We start from the raw sequence: 23,043 nt of genomic DNA on the forward strand, positions 1-23,043 counted from the left end.
TGTTTAATATATATATATATATACAGTACAGGTCAAAAGTTTGGAAACATTACTATTTTTAATGTTTTAGAAAGAAGTTTCTTCTGTTCATCAAGCCTGCATTTATTTGATCAAAAATACATTAAAAAAATGTAATATTGTGATATATTATTACAATTTAAAATAAAATATACTTTAAATTATAATTTATTTCTGTGATGCAAAGCTGAATTTTTAGGATCACTATCACATGATCCTTTAGAAATCATTCTAATATGATGATTCATTATCAAAGTTGGAAACAGTTCTGCTGCTTAATATTTTTTCAGAACATGTGATACTTTTATAGGATACTTTGATGAATAAAAAGTAAAAAAGTAAAAAAAAAAAAAAGAAGAAGCTATGTTTTTAAAATATAAATATTCTTGTAATAACAATATTCACTACCGGGTCAGTAATTTGGGGTCAGTAATTTTTTTTTCTTTCTTTTTTTTTTAATAAAATCAATACTTTTATTCAGCAAGGATGTGTTAAATTGATAAAAAGTAATAGTAAAGAAAATATATTATTAGCATATATAATATTATAATTATTTTTTTAAGTTTGAATAAATGCAATTCTTTTTAACCTTTTATTCATCAAATATATTAGACAGCAGAACTGTTTCCAACACTCATAATAAATCAGAATATTAGAATGATTTCTAAATGATCATGTGATAGACTGGATGTTACATGTGACACTGAAGGCTGGAGTAATGATGCTGAAAATTCAGCTTTGCATCACAGGAATAAATTATTTTTTAAATTATATTCAAATATAATAATATAATTCATAAATAATAACAAAAAAACACAAAAATACCTTAATAAAATACATTCGATCAAATAAATGCAGGCTTGATGAGCAGAAGAGACTTCTTTCAAAAACGACCTCAATAGCAATGTTTCCAAAACTTTTTGACCTGTACTATATATATATATATATATATATATATATATATATATATGTGTGTGTGTGTGTATATATATATATATTATATATATATATATATATATATATATATATATATATATATATATACATATATGCACACATACTGTAGATAAACAGTATATACTGTATGTGTGTGTGTGTGTATATGTGTATGTATGTATGTATTTTTAATTTTATTTATTTCGTAGTAAGATCAGGAACTGAGAACTTTAGTTTTGTTTTTGGTTGCACAGAGGCTAATAACGTTTGGTTATAATTCCTTTTTGGATTTGTTTTTTTTTATACTCGACCAGCAGGTGGAGCTATTTATATGTGAATGAACATGAATGTGTGAGTGTGTTTATTGTGGCTGAACAATCCGAAATGGCTTCACAAAAAAAGTGTTCAGTAAGTTAATAAAAGTTGATAGGATGTGCTTCATGGATAATTTATTTTGCTTTTCATGTAATTAAGGTTTGTCTTCCGATGTTTTACGTCAGATCCAGTATCATCAAAGATGCTTTGCTCAGTATATATATTGAGTTATATGACAGGTTGACTGATGGCCTGCAGATATGGTCATTTTGAACTGTACCACCTACGCAGTTCAAGGAATACAAGGGCCTCCACCCAGACTTACAGACAATTACACATCTTTCTCTATCTCACTTCCTGTCATTTCATCTTATGTTATCAGATAAAACACTGCATTCACTTTAGCAACAGACCTATCATATTTCACCAGACAGCAGAACAAGATTTAATTTCCCAAGGAGATAAATATGAATAACGGTGATAACACATGGTTGTGGCTAAATTACTAGATATGTAATACTTCTTCATTTTGCTTGTTACTGTTTATATAAAAATCCCATTATAGCTATTTGCAGTTTCAGGTTTCAATTATGATTCATTTAAAACTTAAATTTGATGTTTAACAACAAATACAGTTTTCTTTGTGCTTCTACACTGTTGTAGTGTATGCTCTTGTCTGTCATCATTACAAGTGGTTAAATCACATTCAGTAAATAAAACTAAGATAGTAGGGTGTTTCATGAATACTTTAGTAACAAAAAGCTCTTTCCATTGAATCATCGTCTCATACCTCTCGTGCCTGAGGAAGTCATTAGAAAATGCAAATCAGGCAGGTTACTATGAGACATTTAATGTTTCTTGAGTCAACATGCAGGGACTTGTGTGCATACTGTGTATTTGTGACATATTTAAATGTCAACAAAATACAGATGCAAATGAATTCTTTATATTATTTTATTAATTTTAAATAATTCATCATTATTAATAATCTTCCTCCTCCTTCCTCCTCTTTTATTACATCAATCATCCCCCCCACCACCTCCCTTCCTTCTCTTCAATAACTTACTACCTACTACTTTCATTTTTTTATTAGAAAGTGCAGCACAGTCACTCTGAGAGTGACCTCCGTAAATCCAAGGGCTTTGCTGTATCCTTATCCTGGAAGAAGAAGAAGAAAAGAGAACTATCCCAGGGACTTTCAAGCAATAGTGAAGTCCCAGGGGTCAAGGATCACATCAGTGAACAGGAAGAATTTGACATCCAGGATGAAACAGAACAAAACCAGGTTGGTTTGAAGACAGCAGTGCCTACACCAGAACCCTCCAGCACTTCTGACCAATCCCAGTCCCAGAATATCCTGAGTGACATGTCCAACCTTAATAAGGAGGATGCAGGTTTTGTGCCTTCAAATCTGGACAGTACATCAATACCATTTATTGACTCTTCACTGTCTGATAGTGATGCTTACCAGACACCCCCAGATAGCCCATCTGCAGATAAATCTGTTCAGTACTCCAACACTGAGTCTAAAATTACTGACTCATTCAGTCCTGCTCCGAATATGGAAACTGCAGCAAGTACAGTCACATGCATAGTCCATAAATCAAACATTGATCTTAACCCGAGTGGTGTTTCTCTTAGGGATGATCACCCTTTCTCTGATTTTGAAACATCTAAATCAGGAATTTCAGCAGATGTTGAGGTCAACACCTTCACCTCAGACGTTACTCCTAATGAAGACGAAATTATCTTTCAGAAAGAGTCACACCTGGAACATAAAGAATCAAAAGATGTAACCTCTGCCATCCTCTCTATCCACGAGAGTTCCACCTCTCTCATGCCTGAGAGTTCCATCTCTTCCATTCCCCAAAGTTCCATTTCTTCCACCCTCCACAGTACCACCTCTGTCATCCTTGATGGTTTCACATCAAACAATACCGTGTCCCAGAGTTCCAGCTTAAACTCATATTCTGCCGATACCCTTCCAGAACATTCCTCCAGTCTTCCACCTTACATTATATCTACTGAGGCAGAAGATTCTCAAACCAGCGCTGCAAATAACAGAAACATGTCTGCCAGCAATGGTGATGTAGTCAACACTGATACGGTTTCATCTGTGCCAGATGTGATTGTATCTAGTACTTTATCATCCTCCAAAACCACAGAGAACAGTTTGGATGCTGATAATGATAAAAAGCCAATTTTATCTCTCTCCAATACTGATGTTTCTGAAAGTGATTTAAGTTCAATACCTAAGAGTTTACCCACAATCACTGTACATTCCACTTCAGATTCAAATTTACTGAAAGAAACTAACCCTAAGATTAATTGTGAGACCATTTCCATGGAAGCTTATGAAACAAACAATGATTTTTCCTTGACATATGCCATTGGCTCAGTGAAACCTAGCCTTGCTGAACCTGTCCTTCTTGAGAATGAGTCAAATATCTCTTTACCCCAGTCAGCTGTGTCAGGAACCTACACCCTCAGTAAGTCAACTGTCACCTTTGACCTTTCAGGTTCCTCAGACCTCATCAGCCCTGACCATTCCCAGAGAGGTTTCTCTAACAATATGTCATATTCAGATGTGGAAACCCTAAGTGAAATATCAGAACAAGACCGAATAAGTCAGAAGAATGACCAAGCAAAATCGACCAGTGCTTCTGAAACTTCCTCCGATTTTCCAGATAGTGGTATCTCCTGCACTTTGCCCTCTGAAGTCATACCTGCCTTCATAATTCAGCCTCCCCCTCACTTAGATGTTTCAGACCAGCTGTTCAGCTCTCAAACCCCAAAGACAGAGGTAGACACACAACAGACAACATTCAAAAATTATGAAGATCCTGAGGAAGATGTTCAGGAGGCATCTACTCAAGTAAGTCATGAATTGATTGACCAGGTTGGAATCACAACAGTTCTGACTACTAGAAATGACCTGCAGAACAAATGTGGACCAGGAGTGGAGGACAGAAGTAGATTAGATGATATTTATGATGAAAGTCATGACATTACATCTGTTCAAGACCCTGAATCAGAGCAGATCATAGAAGGCCAGGCTGAAACCACAACTGAGAATATGGACACTGGAAATGACTTTCACATGTCTGGAAAGGAGAAATATGGCCAAGAAGTTGAGGAACAAAGTAAATTAGGTGACATTAATGATGAGAAGTATGTAGTTTCATCGAATCTAGAAAAAGACACCGGATCAGAGCAAATCATGGATGTTTTATCACAAGAGCAAATGTTACATTACAAGGTTTCTGAAACATATGAGTTGGTTGAAGAGAAGAGAAATGAATTGAAAATGGTCCAAAGCACAAGAGAAGCATCTGCAACGCAAGGTGCAATGGAAGCAGAGGTATGTGGAGGCACCGAAGTGTTGACAGGTCAAGCAGAGCAGCAGATTCACCGTCTTGCTCTACTGAAACCAGCCCTACCAGTCAATCAAGAATGTAGCCCTGAAGAATGCACTTCGGCCCCTCCCTTCTCTGAGCCAGTGAAGGTATCACTTGCAAATTCAAGCATGGAAACACACAGTCACCTGGAGATTTGTCTCCACCCCTTGGCCCTACACCAGTCAAGCGGAGACATAACAATACTGGAGGACACGGCAAGGTGCAAATACCAAACAAGCATTGATAACCACTACGCTGAGAAGGAGGAACATACCAGCGATGAAGAGACTTTGGATATAGCCACATTTCTCCCAAGAACACAGGACAGTGAAAGTCAAGAACACAGCAGTGAGAAGATCTCCACTGCACACATCACAGAGCAGACCTTCGGACACACCAGAGACACGAGCCACAAACAGGGAGAGGTGACAGTGACAAAGGTAAAGATAGCCAGTGATTATATCACTCAAAGGCACTGGGTAGAAAACAGCGAAATAACACCAGACAACAAAAAGGAAAAGGAAGATACAGCAGAAGTTAACACTGTTCCTGATCAGCTACTTTCAAGAAGTTTAATAACAGGTGAAAGGTGAGCTACAAAAATTTCACATTTTTAATATACAGGAAATTTGTGTGTATATTGGTGTACTGTTTGAAATTTAATGTATTGATCTGAAAACCTGATGTGAATACATAGATATATTTATATATATAAATGCATAACTAAAATTATATATATATATATATATATATGTGTTTTTATAAATATAAGTTTTTATATTTTTTAAAAATTATTTTATTCATGCATTCATTTATGCATAGTTTAATAGAAGATGCAAAATCAGTTCAGCTTATCTTGCTTGAATTACACACTTTTCACATGGGGAACAAACAAATGTAACCCCTCAATTCTGACTGCAATGTACCCCTAAAGTGATTCACATCACATTTATATTATTTCATTAAGACGCCACTATCCAAAGTGACTTACAAATGAAGAACAGCGCCAGCAGTTTCTCATGATGGCCATCAATATTTGCAGCACACCATGCCAAGTTTTAAGTATGAGTGTGTGTTCAAGCTAGAACAGAAGTGAAACGAAGAAAAGTATAGAACAAAATATTAAAAAAGGTTATTATATGAAGTGCCTTTGTTTATTGTTGTTATGAAAGTGATATATGAGATGAAGTCAAATTATGGGAGATGGATATGAGCATAGAATTGTTTATGTACAGCACCCTTCTTATTCCACATGCTCAGCAACTTTATATTCTGGCTTCTGTTTTTCTCTCCCTGCCAGTTTCATTGTTTTTCATGGAGTATATACAGAATGATTATTCTGTCTCTTTTAGATTAGTTAATATGAACTTCCAATTCTCTTGTAAGTGAAGTTGAAGGTCTTATCCCAAGAAGGGACTGGTTTATCAAAGCCTCACCTGCTCACAACCTCGCATCTCTATTTTCCTTTGAATGGGATGGGCTGCTGAAGGAATGCAAGGTAGTTCAAAGTATGCTATTGACTCATACTTGATGATACACATTCTTGAAATAGCCCTCATGAACGAAGGCCAATGCCAATACAGCTGAGATCCTCTTGAATGCTTCCTTAGGCAAACAAGTATAACCACCACGAATGTGGCTAATGGATTTGCATTCTGCATTTTGCCATTTAGATACTGGTCATGCTTATTTTATGCCTGTGTGTCAGTTAAATGCAGTGGCTAACATGATGTTAATTTGTACAGATGCTAGTACATTTTTAACAACAGCAGTGGGAATGTGTTTCAATGCAAAAATCAGTGCACATACATCTTGCTGTAGCTCTGAGCGATGCCTAGTATGTGGATGTCTAGAATGATTGCAGGGATGCAAGTGACAGACATACGTTACAAAAGAATTGCCCCCCCCAACATGCCTCATCAGATATGTTATGAATAGAATGTTACATGTTTTTGCCTGGAAGTGTAAATGTGCTATTTAACTTTGGTTTTGACATTTAGCAAAATAATAATAATAATAATAATAATAATAATAATAATAATAATAATAAATTATGATAATAACACATACTTAGATGGAGGACAGCTGTCCATGACCCATATTCTTGGTTTATATAGGCGATTTTATGGAAATTCATGTGTTCCTTTTTTTGGTCTGGAAAAGCTGAAATAATCCCTGCAATTACTATAGTAAACTGTCAAAAATTGGTCTGATGAAGTATTTACTACAATTGACCCTTCGCTAAGCTCCGCCCCCTTTTGATTACTGACTCAGACAAACTTTACGGACATTCCATCAGAATGAACCAGAGATTTCCGAGAACAGTATGATTTTCAGTAGAATGTGCTCATGAAGTTGTTTAAATGCTGGACATTAGTCTTACATGGGCGTATGCAATTTTTTAATCCGTCTTTCAAGAAATGTAAATTAAATGATGTAAAGTTAATATTACTTTACCTTTGAGCAAATATATTATGCATGTTCATCTGGGAATGAGTGCTGACACATTGTTTAACCCTTGGCATGCACTTAGCACAAGTCATGTATATACTATAACAACATAAAATATTTGAACAATTGTATTGAATTATTATAGTATTAAATTTGAAGTAATCTTGTTGATAGAATCACTGATAGATCTAAAATTGAATTATACTCATGGGGGGGGAGGGTATTGCATCATATCTGGAACACAGACATTTGAATTGATCATGATTTTTAACAAACAGACATGCTCTGTTGCAGGATTTGCTGGGTAAACAGTCTTTCAATTCATTAGGCAGTTCTCCCACAGTCTAGAATGGTCACGTAAGTGTTTGTGTAAATGCTCAGAAATGCTTGTTAGGGACCAGTCGCAATTATAGATGCCATTTCTATTAAAGTGAAATATAGACTTTAAGCTACACCTTAACTGACAGATAAAATTACAGATCTCTCTGGTGTGTCACATAGCATGTGAATTGGCTAAACATACAAACATCTACATTCCTAATGCACCTGACCTCTAAACCAAAGTCTGTTAGAGAATCAATGTAACTTGAACGGACAGCTTGAAAATACACTTGTATTTGGGCAATAATGTTTTGTTTTAAGTTATTTTATCTCTCCAGTGAGGCTTGTGTGGTGAACACATGCAAATAACCACAAAACTGAGCTTGGCCACCACCCAAGATCAGAGCCACAACAATTCTCAGAATGTAGACAAAATGCTCTGGAAATTCACCTGAACTAATGTGTGAATGTGTAGGCAAAGAATGTCCCAAACAAGTGTGTATGGTGGTGCAGTATAGCTAGTGAGTGTGCATTTCTAAAATCCGTTGATTATATCTTAAATCGCATGGGACCAAAGATGAAATGTGAGTTCTGTCAACTGATATAACTTGATTCCTCTCCCTTTAAGTCTCTCAGGGTTAAATGCAGTGAAAAATAAACTACATGACAAATAGCATGTCTTTTCTCTGTTCTCTGTTCTTCATCATATGAAGTGACACTTCCTCTTTATCTTGTCTCTGTGTCTTGCCTTTAGTCAAATTATAAGTAATTGTTTAATATCAATTAGACATATATTTATCATAAAGTGAAAGTAAACTAAACCTGCTAATGTTATGATGTTCAAATGTGTGCACCTGTATGATTTGATGTGTGTATATTAATGCTAGTATATAACATGTGAGCATTCAGTTTATACTATTTCTGTTTTCAGTCTGATTATGTGTGGAATGTGTGTTAATCTCAAGCCAAGGGTCTTCCTATTTAGATAATATTTAACTAACCAAATAAGTATTCTGTAACTAGCAGAGACAGAAATTTTTGGAATTAGTTTTATCTTGTGTCTGTAAGTGATAGCCAGACAATATATACACTATATCTCTCTCGTTTTTAATAGTGCCACCATAATGCCAAATCATTTGATAATATTTGCTATGTTAGGTAAAAATGCATTACTACAAAGTTGATGAAGAGACATCGCTTTTGAGTATAGTGATAAATTACATTGTAATGTGTTTTATTTATTTTTTATTCTTATTTTATTTTTTTGAAGTTAAGTATGTAATGAACTGTATCTTCATACATCATGTTGAAAAAGGCAACACCACAGATGCCACTTGCTCTGTACCCAGAAGGCAATGCCCTGATTACTGAAGAAATTGAAACATTTACACATTTATTGATTATATTTACTGTTATTGTTACATGCTTAATGTTGTAAAGTGATTGCATACGTAGTCTGTTCCATTAGTAAAATTTCATGTGGTATAGATTCAGAAGTTCCACTCATCTTTTTACTATTGTATGGTGTGTGATTAAAGCTTTTAAAGCTGTGATTCATTTTGAAGTGCCCTTTTAACATGTCGTTTTTCGAGAAACTTACCTACGCACTTTGCAATACACTCCCATACTAGACAGGGACAATTATACCCTGCATGATCTGGCTTCCATTTGTGCTTTTTTATGCTTCTACTTCAAATATGAATGTATTTATTCAGGGATTCATGAATCAAACGAGCTTCAAATTCCTTATCACATGAACAGAATTTGTTCCTAAAACTACAGATGCCAAGGTTCTCCATATTTATTGGGTATAGACCTCAGGTGTACTATAGTCAAATACTGTGTCACAGTAGCTTTGTAGTCCCTTGTAATTACATTTTAATGTTTGACTTACAACGACTTAGTAGCTTTGAAATATGTGCTGAATATCGTTAGGATTCATGTTTTTTTTTTCTATTTCATTTTCATCCTTTTGTTCAAGGTTCATTCATACATCCACTGTTCTCGGTACAGTGACTGACGAGTCAGAAACAGTAAACCAAGTGGAAACTGAGACTGGATCTGATACAGACATGAACTCTGGTGTTTCGGTGCTAAGTACGAAGCTCAGTCAACCACCATCTTCTCGACAAGGCAGAGAGGATACCATGGTGGTCCGCAAAGTGTCCCTAGTCAGCACTGACAAAAAGGGCAACTTTGGGAACAATGAAAGACCATTGGACAGCGTAAGGCTAAGAGATCAGTCAGAACCAAGCAGAGCTAGTCCTGAGCTTGAGAGGAGGTGGAAAAGTCTCCATTCCAACCCTGAAGAAAAGCAGTCCAGTTTCACAGAGAGTTCAGACTACACGTTCACAGATAGCACATACCTACGCTCCTCTCAACTGTCCCCCAGCTATGAAAAAGGAGTTTACACGTCTCATTTTCACTCTCCCGAGACCCAGCCTACTGCTTTCTCCTCAGAGACTAACGGTAGCCTTGACAACAGTAACTGGAAAGTTGTGGAGAGCAAAGTTCATCAGAGGAGTGAGAGTTACACTAGTGGGAGGAGCAGGGTGGAGCTTAGTTCACCTGTAGCGAGAGAGGGAGAGGGAGAGCAGGAGATAAGAAAAACAGTCTTTGACTCACAGGCACATTTCGATTCCCGCTTGATGATCGTGGAGGCAGATGACTACTCCTCTGATGTTTTCCAAGCTACGCGAGTAGAGCTGATTCCCTCACCCACCGGGCCTGAACCTGACACTCTTTCTTCCACATCTTTCTCAGAAATGGATAACTTGGTAGACACTCTCAAAAGCATGGAGCGACCGGTCCGGCAAAGGGTTCAACGCACCCCATCCAACACTCCCTTCTCTTCACTGCCACCTATTGAAGAGGATGCACCAATCTCATCCCCTACTCCACTCTCTGCTCATATTCCAGTCTCACCTATTACTGAGCCAAAGTTGTTGAATGGAGTTTCTAGTTTACCTCTAGACATAGGCTTTAACTGGAGTTCCCACAAGGACATGCGCTCTCCTTTGACCCTGATGAAGGAAAAGCAGCTCGGAGAGAGCCCGAATTGGGGGCCCTCCATGCCTCTGCGAGCTTCGGCCCTCAACAGCATCGTCATGCGCAGGGGCTCACTCAATGATCTGAGTACCGAAGAGAGTTCTACAAAAGGACTCACGAATGGAGGCTCATCTCGCCTGGAGAACAGCTTCTTCTTCCAGCCAACTGAGAACGGCAAGGCCTCAAACCGCTCCCTCTTCCGTGCAGCATCTCTCCCTGAGATCAGCCCTAGTCAAGAGCGAATAAGCTCAGCCACCAAGGGATCTGACACCTTGCTCAGTTCACGTTTTGAGCGCTTCTCATACCTCACATCTCCATCAAATTCCCTCAGTGGGATCACTGAAACTTCTCGAATAAGCGTGGCTCCATCTGTCCAACAAAACTCACAAAATACCTCCAGTTTCGACCACAAATCCACTGTGGAACTTTACCGCTCTCTGCCCTCTGAAACTCTCCTCAAGAACTCTCAACCTTTGGGTCTTCAGCGCAGCAGTAGCCTTGATGGAGGTCTTCTAATGAATGACACCAAGAGCTTCCAAGTGAATCAAAAGCCAGAACCAGAGCGGAACGTACTCCTCAAATACAGAGCCTTCCCTGATGCATATGTGAGTATTGCTTTGTCACAATACATATTGGCATTGTTGGTATCTTCATCAAACACTTAGGCTTTTTAAAATGGAGAGCAAAAGGGTGCCACGGTGAAGTTTACCACTCTGAAAAACGAGGGCATGGAATCAATGAGAGTGTTGTTTTTCGTATTATGTCACTACTCTGTTTTTCCTAGTCCTAGTCAGCCTCTTAGTGTAACCTGATATGAAACCACTTACACCAAGCATTGTGTTTTTAGACCTGTTCAGGTGTAGGATGCCCTAAACCTAGACTACTCAGCCCTGTTCCTGGATATCTTGCAGAGCTTTGCCCCAACCCTCCTTTATTGTACTTACAGACCTGGCTAGAATTTTGTCTGTGTCATTAGAGTTGAAACTAAACTCTGCAAAAACTCTGCAAGACTCTTCTGGAGTTGGATTGAGCACCTCAGCCTTAAACCTCAGTGAATGAAAGGCTAGAAGGTGTGTTATGTCACCTCACCATGAAGGGTTTACAATAGAGATTGATGGGAGTATACATTACCGTAGTCCTCATGCAATATTCACGTTTCCTCTTGTCCTCCAAAACAGACACTGAGCAGTTTTGTACAGTCTTTTTTATTACTGCTTCTCTTTATTGTACAGAGCCTGAGTTTGCAAGTCAAATTTAGATTTTAACCAAAGCAGCTTCACCAAACTGTAGTTTGGTTAGGTTTTATCGTTACTATGGGAAGGTGCAACCTTCAGCAGGTAAAGGAATCATACTCACTTTCATTCCCTAGGCATTATATATATATATGGAGCACATTGGGGTTCAGCATATAAGGCTTTAAAATGTCTCACAAGTTTGATCATGTGAAAAAGGACTATTAATGTTACTGAGGGAAAGACTTTTATGATTTATATATATGAAGAGGTTTGTCACTAGGGAGTAACTTCAAATGATCACACATCCACTGTAAAACACAGCCTGACCTCTGTCATTCACGTCATACTGCTCCTGCTCTGTGTTGACATAGAGTGATGATGTTGAGTTATCTGACAGTTCAACCCACATCCAACTTTATATTAAAATTCAATATGCAAAAATCTTTATATTTGTCACTTTGCCACTTAAGCCCCATTTACAGGAGCATCCTATGTAATTATATCATAATATGCAAACCCCCTAAATAATAATATATAATAGTTCAGGTTTCAATGAAAGAGCAAACTACATGAGCATCCTATGTAATTATATCATAATATGCAAACCCCCTAAATAATAATATATAATAGTTCAGGTTTCAATGAAAGAGCAAACTTTTTGGTTTCCTGTAATTATGCATAGAGCAATGTCCTTCTTGAAATTATATCTTTTCATAATACCAAAATGAAAATTGATTTAAACTCTATATAATTAGACTGGTTTCCTATTGAATGCATTTCTCAGAGCATGATTATGTAAGACAAAAACAGCAAGTTTTTCCCATTGCAAAAACATTGAGAATAAACAAGCTGAATTGGCACTTTCTGAGGACAGGTCAGAAATGGTATCAGTAGAACCGGTCGTCCCTTGGGCTCATGTCAATAGGCAGCGAAAGAAGGAGAGGCTGATGGAATGTGATGCAATTTATTATCTTACTGCGTTCGCTTTGACTCCTCTAATTAGCTTTGATAATTTCCCTAGACAGGTTAGGTCATGTCCTGCTCAGACACACCCTTCTTTGGGTTGGCAATGGCTTACTGTAAATTTGCCAGTTGACCTATCGGTAAGCCCCTCCCCTGGAATGCAGATGTGTCAATGGCAGTTCAGTATCAGTTGCATGGGGAGCGGAACTCGGACATCTGTAGGTTTCAGCGCCATAGAGAAACAATGGAAGATCCGAAGCTTTCATCGGTTTGATGTTGTTTATGCTACGAAAATGGAAAACCGATGTGCCTGGAGTACTTGTAACACTGATTCCAGGAATCCTGAGAGGATGGGCAATATAATTTATTACATTTCCTAAACCCAAACAAAACAGAGCATTCAACCCCAATCCCAATGAAGATAAAAACTTGTCATACACTCATTAAGTTAAAATTTTCATCTGCTCAAGCAGAATTTTAACGTCATCTTGTTTCCGCAAGGTATCTCTGGCTAAAACTAGCTAACGTTAAAGTTAGTGAGTCAATGCTATTACAAACCTAAATAGCAAACTGTTCTCACATCGTGTACACTGTAAGCCAAAAACACATAAACAAAGGTCTACATTTCAGTGTGTCTCCATATTAAACTGGTTAAATGTACATAAATTTAATCATATTCTGCAGTACAGGAACAGTGTTGATCCAGGATGTTGTCATCCGCAATCGTGACGACTGTAACATGAGACTTCTCCCGCTTGCATTGTGATCTGTAAACACGCTTCGAGTTACCCAACATATTTATTTTAAAATATTGTATATATCCCTCCATGTAATATTTGATTCACACTTGAATAGTGGCCCTCTTGTGTCCAAAATTGTGCAAAAACATTGTGGGACAAGGTTTTCACACTGACAGCTGTCATTGTAGGAGAGTGAGCAACAATTATGTCACCTTCATGCTCCACACATATCAGTTTGTGGAGACCCTCCTCAAAGGCTATATAGACCGATTTTCAGTTTCCTACTGGATCCTAGGAGTAAACAGCACTTCATATTAAAGGGTACATAACATACACAGTTTCACCTAATCTCATGTTAATCTTGAGTACCTATAGAGTAGTACTGCATCCTTCATATCTCCAAAAAGTCTTTAGTTTTATCATATTTATAAAAGAAAATACAGCTTTCCAATTCTCACCGGAAAAAAACGAGCTCCTGGAGGCGTGCGTGGGCCGAGCTATAATACTGATGTTTCGTGTTGTTTCCATTAACATATATTCACTTATGTGCTGATTTCCAACAAAAGACAGAAATCTGATGCAGTTGTACTTACATGAATGGGGTCTTTTATCACTGGGACCGCTCCATGTTTTAATAGCAAACAATGTGCAAATCCAGCGTCGACCTAGGCCTTGTTTATAAAACATTCATCACTGAAATGACGAGAACACACAAACGCACTTGCTACACTCCATTGCTGCCCCCGAAAAACAAACTGCATCCACTGTTCGTGTAACTCGCTGGGTTCTTTGGGAAGCTGAACACAGTAAACTTTCCATCACATCCAAAAACACACTTATTTGGAGACATTCTAGAACAAATCCTATGCAGCGCTGCCGATGATTTCCAGATGAAGCGCGTTGATGGGCGCGGTCTCACTCTCCTCTGGTCGATGTGTGCACGGGCGCGCTTTTCTGAGAGAAATGCTCATATAAGGAGTACCACCATCATCTACGTCATTAGATCCATGATCGAAAAAAAACAGCCGAAACTTGTACCAACTCGGAAATAAGATTTTCAGCACAGAAATTCTCCGTCATTCGTCCATATTATTTTATAAAACTTTGGCCATGTTTAGCATGAGAATCCATCTCTTTAACACTGTGAACAACTCTGAACACATGAAACACCATTGTAGCCCCCCTTTAATGATGTAGCCAATATAGCCACCAACAAAAGGCTCTCTTAAAGGTCAGTTTTTAAAAGTTTAGTTATAGCCAGAAGTTAAAAGTAAGACCCACCCCAAACAAAAGTTGGTACATTTTAAGCAGTCATGCATGATTTGGCTAAATATATATAAGATGTCACATTCACTGTTCCATTGTTGATAGATCGACTGTAGAGATACCGACTGCATCTCACACCCTTTTACACTATGCATATTTTAAATATTCTGACATTCTGGAAAACATGTTTTCACAATGTCTGACAGTGAGGATGCCATATAGAGGTAGTTTTATAGAGGTAGCTTTATAGGATCTGCATTATGTAACCCATGTATTTGACTTTTCATTAAGAGCTTCCACATATGCAAACAGAGGAATTTGACTTGGACTCTTGTGTGATGTTGTCTCTCTTTTAACCTTGCCAAGTGCAAAGGCATGTCGCTCGTAGGGTTGCCACCTTTAGCAAGGGAAATTGAGGGACACCCATTCACGACTCCCCCCACCCCCCACCCCCAAAAACCAAGGACACAAATAATCAGTGAGGAACTCATAGCTCTACAGTAAACCATGACAAAACATGCTCAAGCATGTAAACTTGCAACAGAACACAATAGTATTTTTATTTTAAATTTTATCATTTATAATTATTAATTATTATTAGTCAGTTAAACAGTTCTGCAGCTGTTACCTGGATGGAATACATATTTATTATTTATTTTTTATATTAATTTACTTAAATTAGGACTACATTATTATGTAATTATTTGTCCCATTTTTTATCTAAATAATATAATCTATTAATTCATCTGTCTAATAATGTCTAAAATATAATAATTATATCTACCAAGCTCTGATAATGTATGGAATATTATATTAAGAGACTATCCAAATTTTAATAAAACAATATGCCTATGCCTTTAGAAGCACAGATGTGTCTATCACTTTAAAGGTATGATTCGCCCAAAAATAAAAATTTTGTCGTAATTTACGCAGGTTGTTCTAAACCTGCATGAAGTTCTTTCTTCTGTTGAACACAAAAGAAGATACTCTGAAGAATGTGGGTAACTAAACAGCTGTTCATCTGTTAATGACAGCAAGAGTCATTGGGGACCAGAAACTGCTTGGTTACCCAAATTCTTTAAAGTATATTCTTTTATGTTCAACAGAAGAAAGAAATTATTACAGGTTTGGAACAACTTGTGGTTTAAAAAACGACAAAAAAAAATAATTTTTGTGTGAACTGTCCCTTTAAGTCAGACAGTCCACCGTGAGCAACTGAAATGCTTCTTTGCAAACTGCTCATTCATCAATAGTTACAGGACAGACCCACTGATAAATCCCCCAATCAGCACTACACCCCTACACTCACAAAAAAAAAGACAAGATCTTAGCTCCAGGTGTTTTAAACTGCTTTAAGCTTTAAGTTTGAAGCTTCTTGATTTCATTACAATTGCTATTAGTATTAGAAACAGTGCAAAATGCTTATTTCTTTATTTAAATAAGTGTTGACCTTTGTAAAATACGGGACAGATCATGTCCCGTATTGATTTGATACGGGACGCATCATTTGACCTTTAAATACGTGACGATTCCGTATTTTAAGGGACGGGTGGCAACCCTTGTAGCTCGCCAAAATCTGGGAAGGGCTTTTCATCACCTCCTACATAAATATGTGGCATTTACAAAAAACAATGAGATCTTGACATGTAATTTAAAAACTTTGCATTCATCAAAAGCCATTACTCCACATGAGTGAACCTCTTGAACCTGATGAGTTGATGTTTTGATTTCCCTTTCAAAAGTCAGCAGTTTGTTTTAGCATAGATGCTAACAGCAGATCTGCAGATGTCTTTCTCAGTTTGTTTCCCTTCATGTATTTACTGTAGTTTCCCTGAGGAACTCTAAGTACAGTAAACATTTCAAACAGCTTGTCTTAAACGCAGGCATCACACCATTCAGTACATTTTTGCTGCATTCTGTTGCTGTTTGCAAGAGTCTTGTTGACAATAAGGCCGTGAGCCTCTCACATCTTCCTGTATGTGAGTTTGAGAGGTAGAAACATCAAGTGTTGTGTAAAGTACTTTTCTTCTATTGTCAAATGTTAGATTTAGGAGTGTAGTGTTTCCATTAAAAACCAAAGGTGATCTGTTTGTATGCTGAAATGCCAAACTTTACTAATAACAACGATGTTGAATTTTATTTTGAACCTTAACATTTAATTGGGGGATTTTAACCAAGGGATCTAGATTTCAGTATTAGTTTCTTCTTCTGAATATGATTTATTCATTTAAATATCCTAAATTCATGTGACATGAAGTTTTGAACTGAACACAATGTAAAGGAATCTCTGAAAATATTGTAACTCTGTGATTTCTGACTGAATTTTCATAATAGCATAATAATGTCTACTAGTGCAAACATACTTTGAATAATTTAATTGTAATGCTTTCTTAAAATAGAAGTTACTCACTGTTTTGTTTATATCTTCGTTTAATTAAATGAGGCTTCATCTTATTTAAATATTTCTTCTTTTTTTTCTTTTTTATTTAGCTCACAAAAGAAAAGGAGCATGGCAAGCTCAATCCTCGGCCTGGGAAGGTGAGATATTTGACACAAATGTCCTTTCTTTTCTCACTGATATTAAATGAAACTGATGAGGCCAAACCAAGCTCTACTGCATGTGCTCATATTAAAAAGTGACAGAATGAACTTGGTTTCCACTTGTGAGGAAAGCCTGAGGCCTGTATTTAAGAACAGGTGAGAGAGATTAGTAGGTGTGTAACAGGTCCGCAGTGCACAGTGCAGATTTAGTACCACTTCATCTGCCAAATACACATTTGGACATTAAGGGTTATAAAAAGAGAGGTAAAAATGACATGATGTCCTGTATCAAATGATTTTTAAAAGAAATTATGGGTAATGAATTGTTAATACTGACACTCACACCAATTATTTATTTATTTATTAATTTATTTATTGTATTTGGAAGTTGGAAAATTAAGTTAGAGTTTGTGAAGTTTTGTGATTGTGACTATATCTCATAGTGTGACTTTATTTATTTAAGTTTGTTTGTAAACAGTATATTTTTAATTGATTTATTTTTAAACTCTGAGGCAGAAACATGCTTCTAGAACATTCATGTAAGATTTCGGTAATGTCAAAATGAACGCCAGTGAAGGACACCTGAGAAAAGTACAGCCCCTCTACTACTAAAATGTATGTATGTATGTATATATAATATGTATACAAATAATATAATAATATAGTATATATAACATATATACAAATGATAAAACATGGTATTTTATGATAATATGCATAATATATATATATATATATATATATATATATATATATATATATATATTATAAAATGATGCATATTATCATAAAATACCATGTTTTATCATTTGTTCATTCACGATTGCTGTCTGGTGGGAACATTAAACCACAATAACGCTTTTCCAGTAAGCATGATTCAACTTGCCTCTGTGACATTTACTAAACCTCTATTTTATATATTTCACAATTCATAGTTTTTACTGTGCATTATACATCTCTACTGAATTAGTTTTGATTGACATTTTTGTGTTTAGCTTTAGATTTAGAAAAGGTCACCGAAACTGGCTTGTCAAGCTTATTCTTGCATATTCTTGTCCTTTCCTTCTCTGACATTTACTATAGTCATCAGTGTAATATTGCAGCCTTAAGGTTTTGAGACAATACATTTGCCTTTCAAAAGTAGGACAGTGCGAATGGCCATGTTTCCGTGTCAGTGCAGGACAAAGGAAGTCCAATATTAGCACATCTGCTGCCCCTAGTGGTTGAGATGGTTAAATATTAAACAATGCAGTCTTTGTAGAAAAGATGGGACTTTTTAAGCAGTTTCTTTTTTCTTTTAGATGTTAATCTATGACAAGCCTGGAATGACCGGTGGGAGAATTGAAGTGCGTGGTGATGTTGTTGATGCCACATCATGGGAGTTTACAGACACTATTTCAATCAGAGTGATCAGAGGAGGGTGAGTGGCAAACACAAACTGTGCACCTCCATGCTGAGCTGACATGCTCACATAAGCATGCACATATCATTTTAATTTCTCTCACTTGTGATCTATATTTTGTAAGTCATTTTAAATGTGCACTTATGGGGACTTAAGTTTTGAAGATGCATATGTTTGCAGGCAACTACCTGTCAAAAGTTTGGGGTTGGCACAATTTTTCATGTTTTTGAAATATTTCAAAATGTATTTTATTCCTGTGATGGCAAAGCTTAATTTTCAGCAGCAATATCTCTAGTCTTCAGTGTCACATGATCCTTCAGAAATCATTCTAAAATGCTGATTTGGTGCTCACGAAACATTTCTTATTATCAATGCTGAAAAGAGTGCTAAAAACAACCTTTTTTTCAGGAGAACAGCATTTATTTGAAATAGAAATCTTTTGTAACTTTGTTAAAGTCTTTACTGTCTTCACTTTTGATTAATTTAAGGTTTGTTTGTTTATATATATATATATATATATATATATATATATATATATATATATATATATATATATATATATAATGGCCATCATTATCCTGCAACTACAGAGCAATTGGCCAAAATTGATATTAAATACTAAAGTAATTAAAATGAAAAATTGTAATGGTTCAGGTCATGCTTGTTTTATAAACATAGGTTTAATAAAATAATAATGCTGTTCAGGATGATGCAAAATATTAAAGGGGTCATATGATGTTGATAAAATAATTTTGTGTATTTGGTGTAATGAAATGTGTTTATGCGGTTTAAGGTTCAAAAAACACATTATTTTCCATATAATGTACATTATAGTTTCTCCTCTTCCCCGCCCCTCTGAAATGCGTTGTGTTTTACAAAGCTCATCGGTCTGAAAAGCGAGGTGTGTTCTGATTGGGCAGCTATCCAGTGCTTTGTGATTGGCCGAATGCCTCAAGTGTGTGACGGAAATGTTACACCCCTTACTATACTGTGATGCGTGTCCCGGTCAGAACACCAGCGCGACAAGACAAAAACAATAAAACGTATTACAAACGAGCCATTTGTTGCATCCAGTGGGGACATAATTAGGGATTATAATGACTTATACTGTGTTTTACACGTTGTGTTGCATCGCACCGCGTAAACATAAAACCATGTCTGCATTTGTGATCGGAGAAACGACAAACAACAAGCGCTACTCTACACCAGCAGTTCTCAATTCCAGTCCTCGCGCCCCCACAGCTCTGCATATTTTGCATGTCTCTCTCACCTAAACCAAACAAACACATAAAATAGAAGTGATATAAGTGAACTAACTGCATTAACTATTTACACATTGACATGGTCCCAACACAGTGTTTATTGCTCCCTGAGCAGGGGAAATCTGTTGAAGTTTACCTCACTTCGGAACATTAATTCACAGATTTGCGCTGCGCAATGTCTTCACACACGGACAAGTGTGACATCATATACCGCTGTAAATAAATACAATTTAAATTCATGTCTCGCACACTTCATTGCACTTTAAATGGAACATATACATTCGCCTTAAACTGGAATCATGGCGGAATATCCTGTGATGTCCACTTCACAGGGCACTTATGTTCGAATAGAACAAATGTCTGAAGCAATGAGAGAAACATACAAAATGTGCAGAGCAGGGGGGCGCAAGGACTGGAATTGAGAACCACTGCTCTACACTGCTTAAAACTCGTGTTTGAATCATCAGTGGCAAATCATATGTAAACATACTTACAGACTGTGAGTCAGAAGCGCTGGCATTGTAGTCTTCCCTCCCAGGATCAGGAAACAGTCCTCCATAAAATGCATTGCACACATCTAAATATTTGGGTTGAACTGTTCTGCAACAGTGTTGTAAATACAACTTAACCACTGATTTCTGGTTGTGTCCTCTTTTAGAAAACGAAACAAAGTAGCTTCGCTTTCACAACGACAAGTATTAACTTTTTTAAAGAATATCTCGTTGGGTTTGAGACTTTAGTCTTTGCAACTTTAGGGATCTTATATATTCACAAACAGCTTGTAACACTCCAAAGAGAAAGGAAAACTTGAAATCGCCTCATATGACCCCTTTAACTGACACAAGACAGTAAAAATATAGGAGTAAATATTAATGCACACTAAATAGCTTAGTCAGATCAGCTAGTGAAGGGAATCAGACACATACCACATCAGTCTTAACATGCAGACTCTCCCTGTCTCCCAGCAATGAAACTCTCACTGCAATCACTGCAAAATGTCATTAACTGCAGATACACATAAATGTAGCCTTTTCTAATTGCTGTTTTGGAATTATACATTTTATACTAATAGGAACACCTAAAATCCACTGTATCATCTGTATCATTGTCACTCCCTTTGCTCAAAGAGAATTGGCTGATTTATGTTTATGCATAAGCAACTTCATGTTTGCCCTCGTAATTTATCTGAGCGATTGGGCAAAGTCAGCTGTATTGTAGTTTGCCAAAGGATGTCATTACATACATGGCTTTTCTCCATCAAGTGTCAAACCCTTGCATCAGTGTGCTTCAAGTAGAAGTGAAGTAGAGTAATAGCTGCTATGCTAAAGTATTTCAAAAAAGGGTCATAAATTGTGGTATGTGTGGGTAGCAAAGATTTATTTATATCTTTAAAAGAATTTATGCTTATTAAGGCTGCATTTATTTGATAAAAACAACAATAATGTGAGATATTACAGTTTTAAATAGCTCTTTTTTATTTTAATATATTTTAAAATGTAATTAATTTCTATGATGGCAAAGCTGAATTTTTATCAGCCTTTACTACAGTCTTTGGTGCCATATGATCCTTCAGAAATCATTCTAATATGCTGATTTGGTGGCCAAGAAATATTTATTAATACAATCAATGTTGAAAACAGCTGTACTGCTTCATAATTTGGGGGAACCTTAACACTTTTTCAGGATTCTGTGATGAATAGAAAGTTGAATGTTCTGTTCCTCATATTATGTCCTCTCTTTTGTCTTTCAAAGTTGGGTGTTGTATGAGAAGCCAGAATTCAAAGGGGAAAAGATCGCTCTGGACGAGGGGGACATCGAGCTGACAAATCTATTTGGACCACCAGATGAAGAAGTGCTTGATCAGCAGAATGGAACAATGCAGGATCATGGGGAAGAGGACCATGAGGCCAAGCCTCGGCTAAAGAGGAATTTCGTCATCGGATCCATACGGCGAGCAGTGAGAGTATGTCAGACTTGTTTTTGCTGTAGTTTTTTGTCATCTCTTTGTTAGCTGAAATTCAAGTTCATAGACATTCTTATCATAAGAGGCGTGATTGTTTTAGATTTGTTTTGTAAATGTGTCTCGGATGGATGGGATCATGTTTTGGTTTCACTGAAATGTAGTGTCACATCGTAGCTATCTTATGAAAGGCTCAAGTCAAGTTTAAATTTATTTATATAGCACATATAAAACAGCCACACGGCTGACCAAAGTGCTGTACAAAAATTTAAAAATAGTAAGAGAATATAAAAATCAGCACAACGAAACAATTAAAACAGGGTCTCGGCCTAATAATAAAATAAGTAAATATAATAATAACACTAGAGAAACAAAGTATAAACTCTTAGAAGACTATGCAAAGACCATAATAGAAGATTAATTGGTGCGCCACCTTGTGTCCTGAAACAAAATTGTGCCAGTATGTTGACTTTTTAGGAACTCACACTTGCAGAAGGTTTTTTTTTTCTCAATGCTCAGTATTTTTTACCTTTTCAGGATTACAGCGTTCCTGAAATCAGCCTTTTCCCAGAAGAAAATGCAGAAGGCAAGAAGGTCACATTCAGAGACACCTCAGAAGACTCCAGAATATTTGGCTTCCCAGTCAAAGCAAATTCAATCATCATCAACGCTGGACTGTGAGTGATCAGTGCAGCTTATTCCAAAACTCTTCCTGACCTTTCAGCTGTTTGCTTTATGTGCCAGATCAAGACACATTTAATGGTTTGCATGCCTTTGCAAAAATAGAAATCATTTTATATGAATTTATACTTTTATAGATATTTTGGAGCACCTAACCACACTCCTACCCTAAACCTACCCACTTCTGAACAATATAAAACATGTAACAGGCAAATAAAAGTACAGTCACAGGTATTTATTGCAAAAACTGGCCATAAAAAAGCTTTATAAAAGTATTACAAACAAGTCGTGTTGCATTCCAAGTCTTCTGAAGCCATACGATATCTTTATGCGGAGAACAGTTTAAATCATAAAGTTTAAATAGCTGAAAATGATCCCACTCCCTTAAAGCGCTCACGTCTCATTGAAGAAGATACTCCTGAACATTAGCATGATGCAATCGGTCACAACACACACAAGAACCAATGTCATTTCACAACCAAAGATGACATAATGCTTCTTCTGGC

The 23,043-nt window shown here is 36.6% G+C and overlaps 1 protein-coding gene across 1 annotated transcript in view; it reads left to right on the forward strand.

Annotated features, from left to right (window-relative positions):
- LOC109045393 (serine-rich adhesin for platelets-like) overlaps positions 1-23,043 on the forward strand; it is a 36,614-nt gene that overhangs the window by 5,993 nt on the left and 7,578 nt on the right. Inside the window, exons 3-8 of the mRNA XM_042777147.1 lie at positions 2,363-5,256; positions 9,421-11,092; positions 17,182-17,229; positions 18,534-18,652; positions 21,649-21,859; positions 22,394-22,533. Coding sequence (XP_042633081.1) covers positions 2,363-5,256; positions 9,421-11,092; positions 17,182-17,229; positions 18,534-18,652; positions 21,649-21,859; positions 22,394-22,533 — 5,084 coding nt within the window. The remainder of the gene's footprint in view (positions 1-2,362; positions 5,257-9,420; positions 11,093-17,181; positions 17,230-18,533; positions 18,653-21,648; positions 21,860-22,393; positions 22,534-23,043) is intronic.

This window comes from Cyprinus carpio, chromosome A19 (genome assembly GCF_018340385.1).
Source record: "Cyprinus carpio isolate SPL01 chromosome A19, ASM1834038v1, whole genome shotgun sequence".
Taxonomy (NCBI): Eukaryota; Metazoa; Chordata; class Actinopteri; order Cypriniformes; family Cyprinidae; genus Cyprinus; species Cyprinus carpio.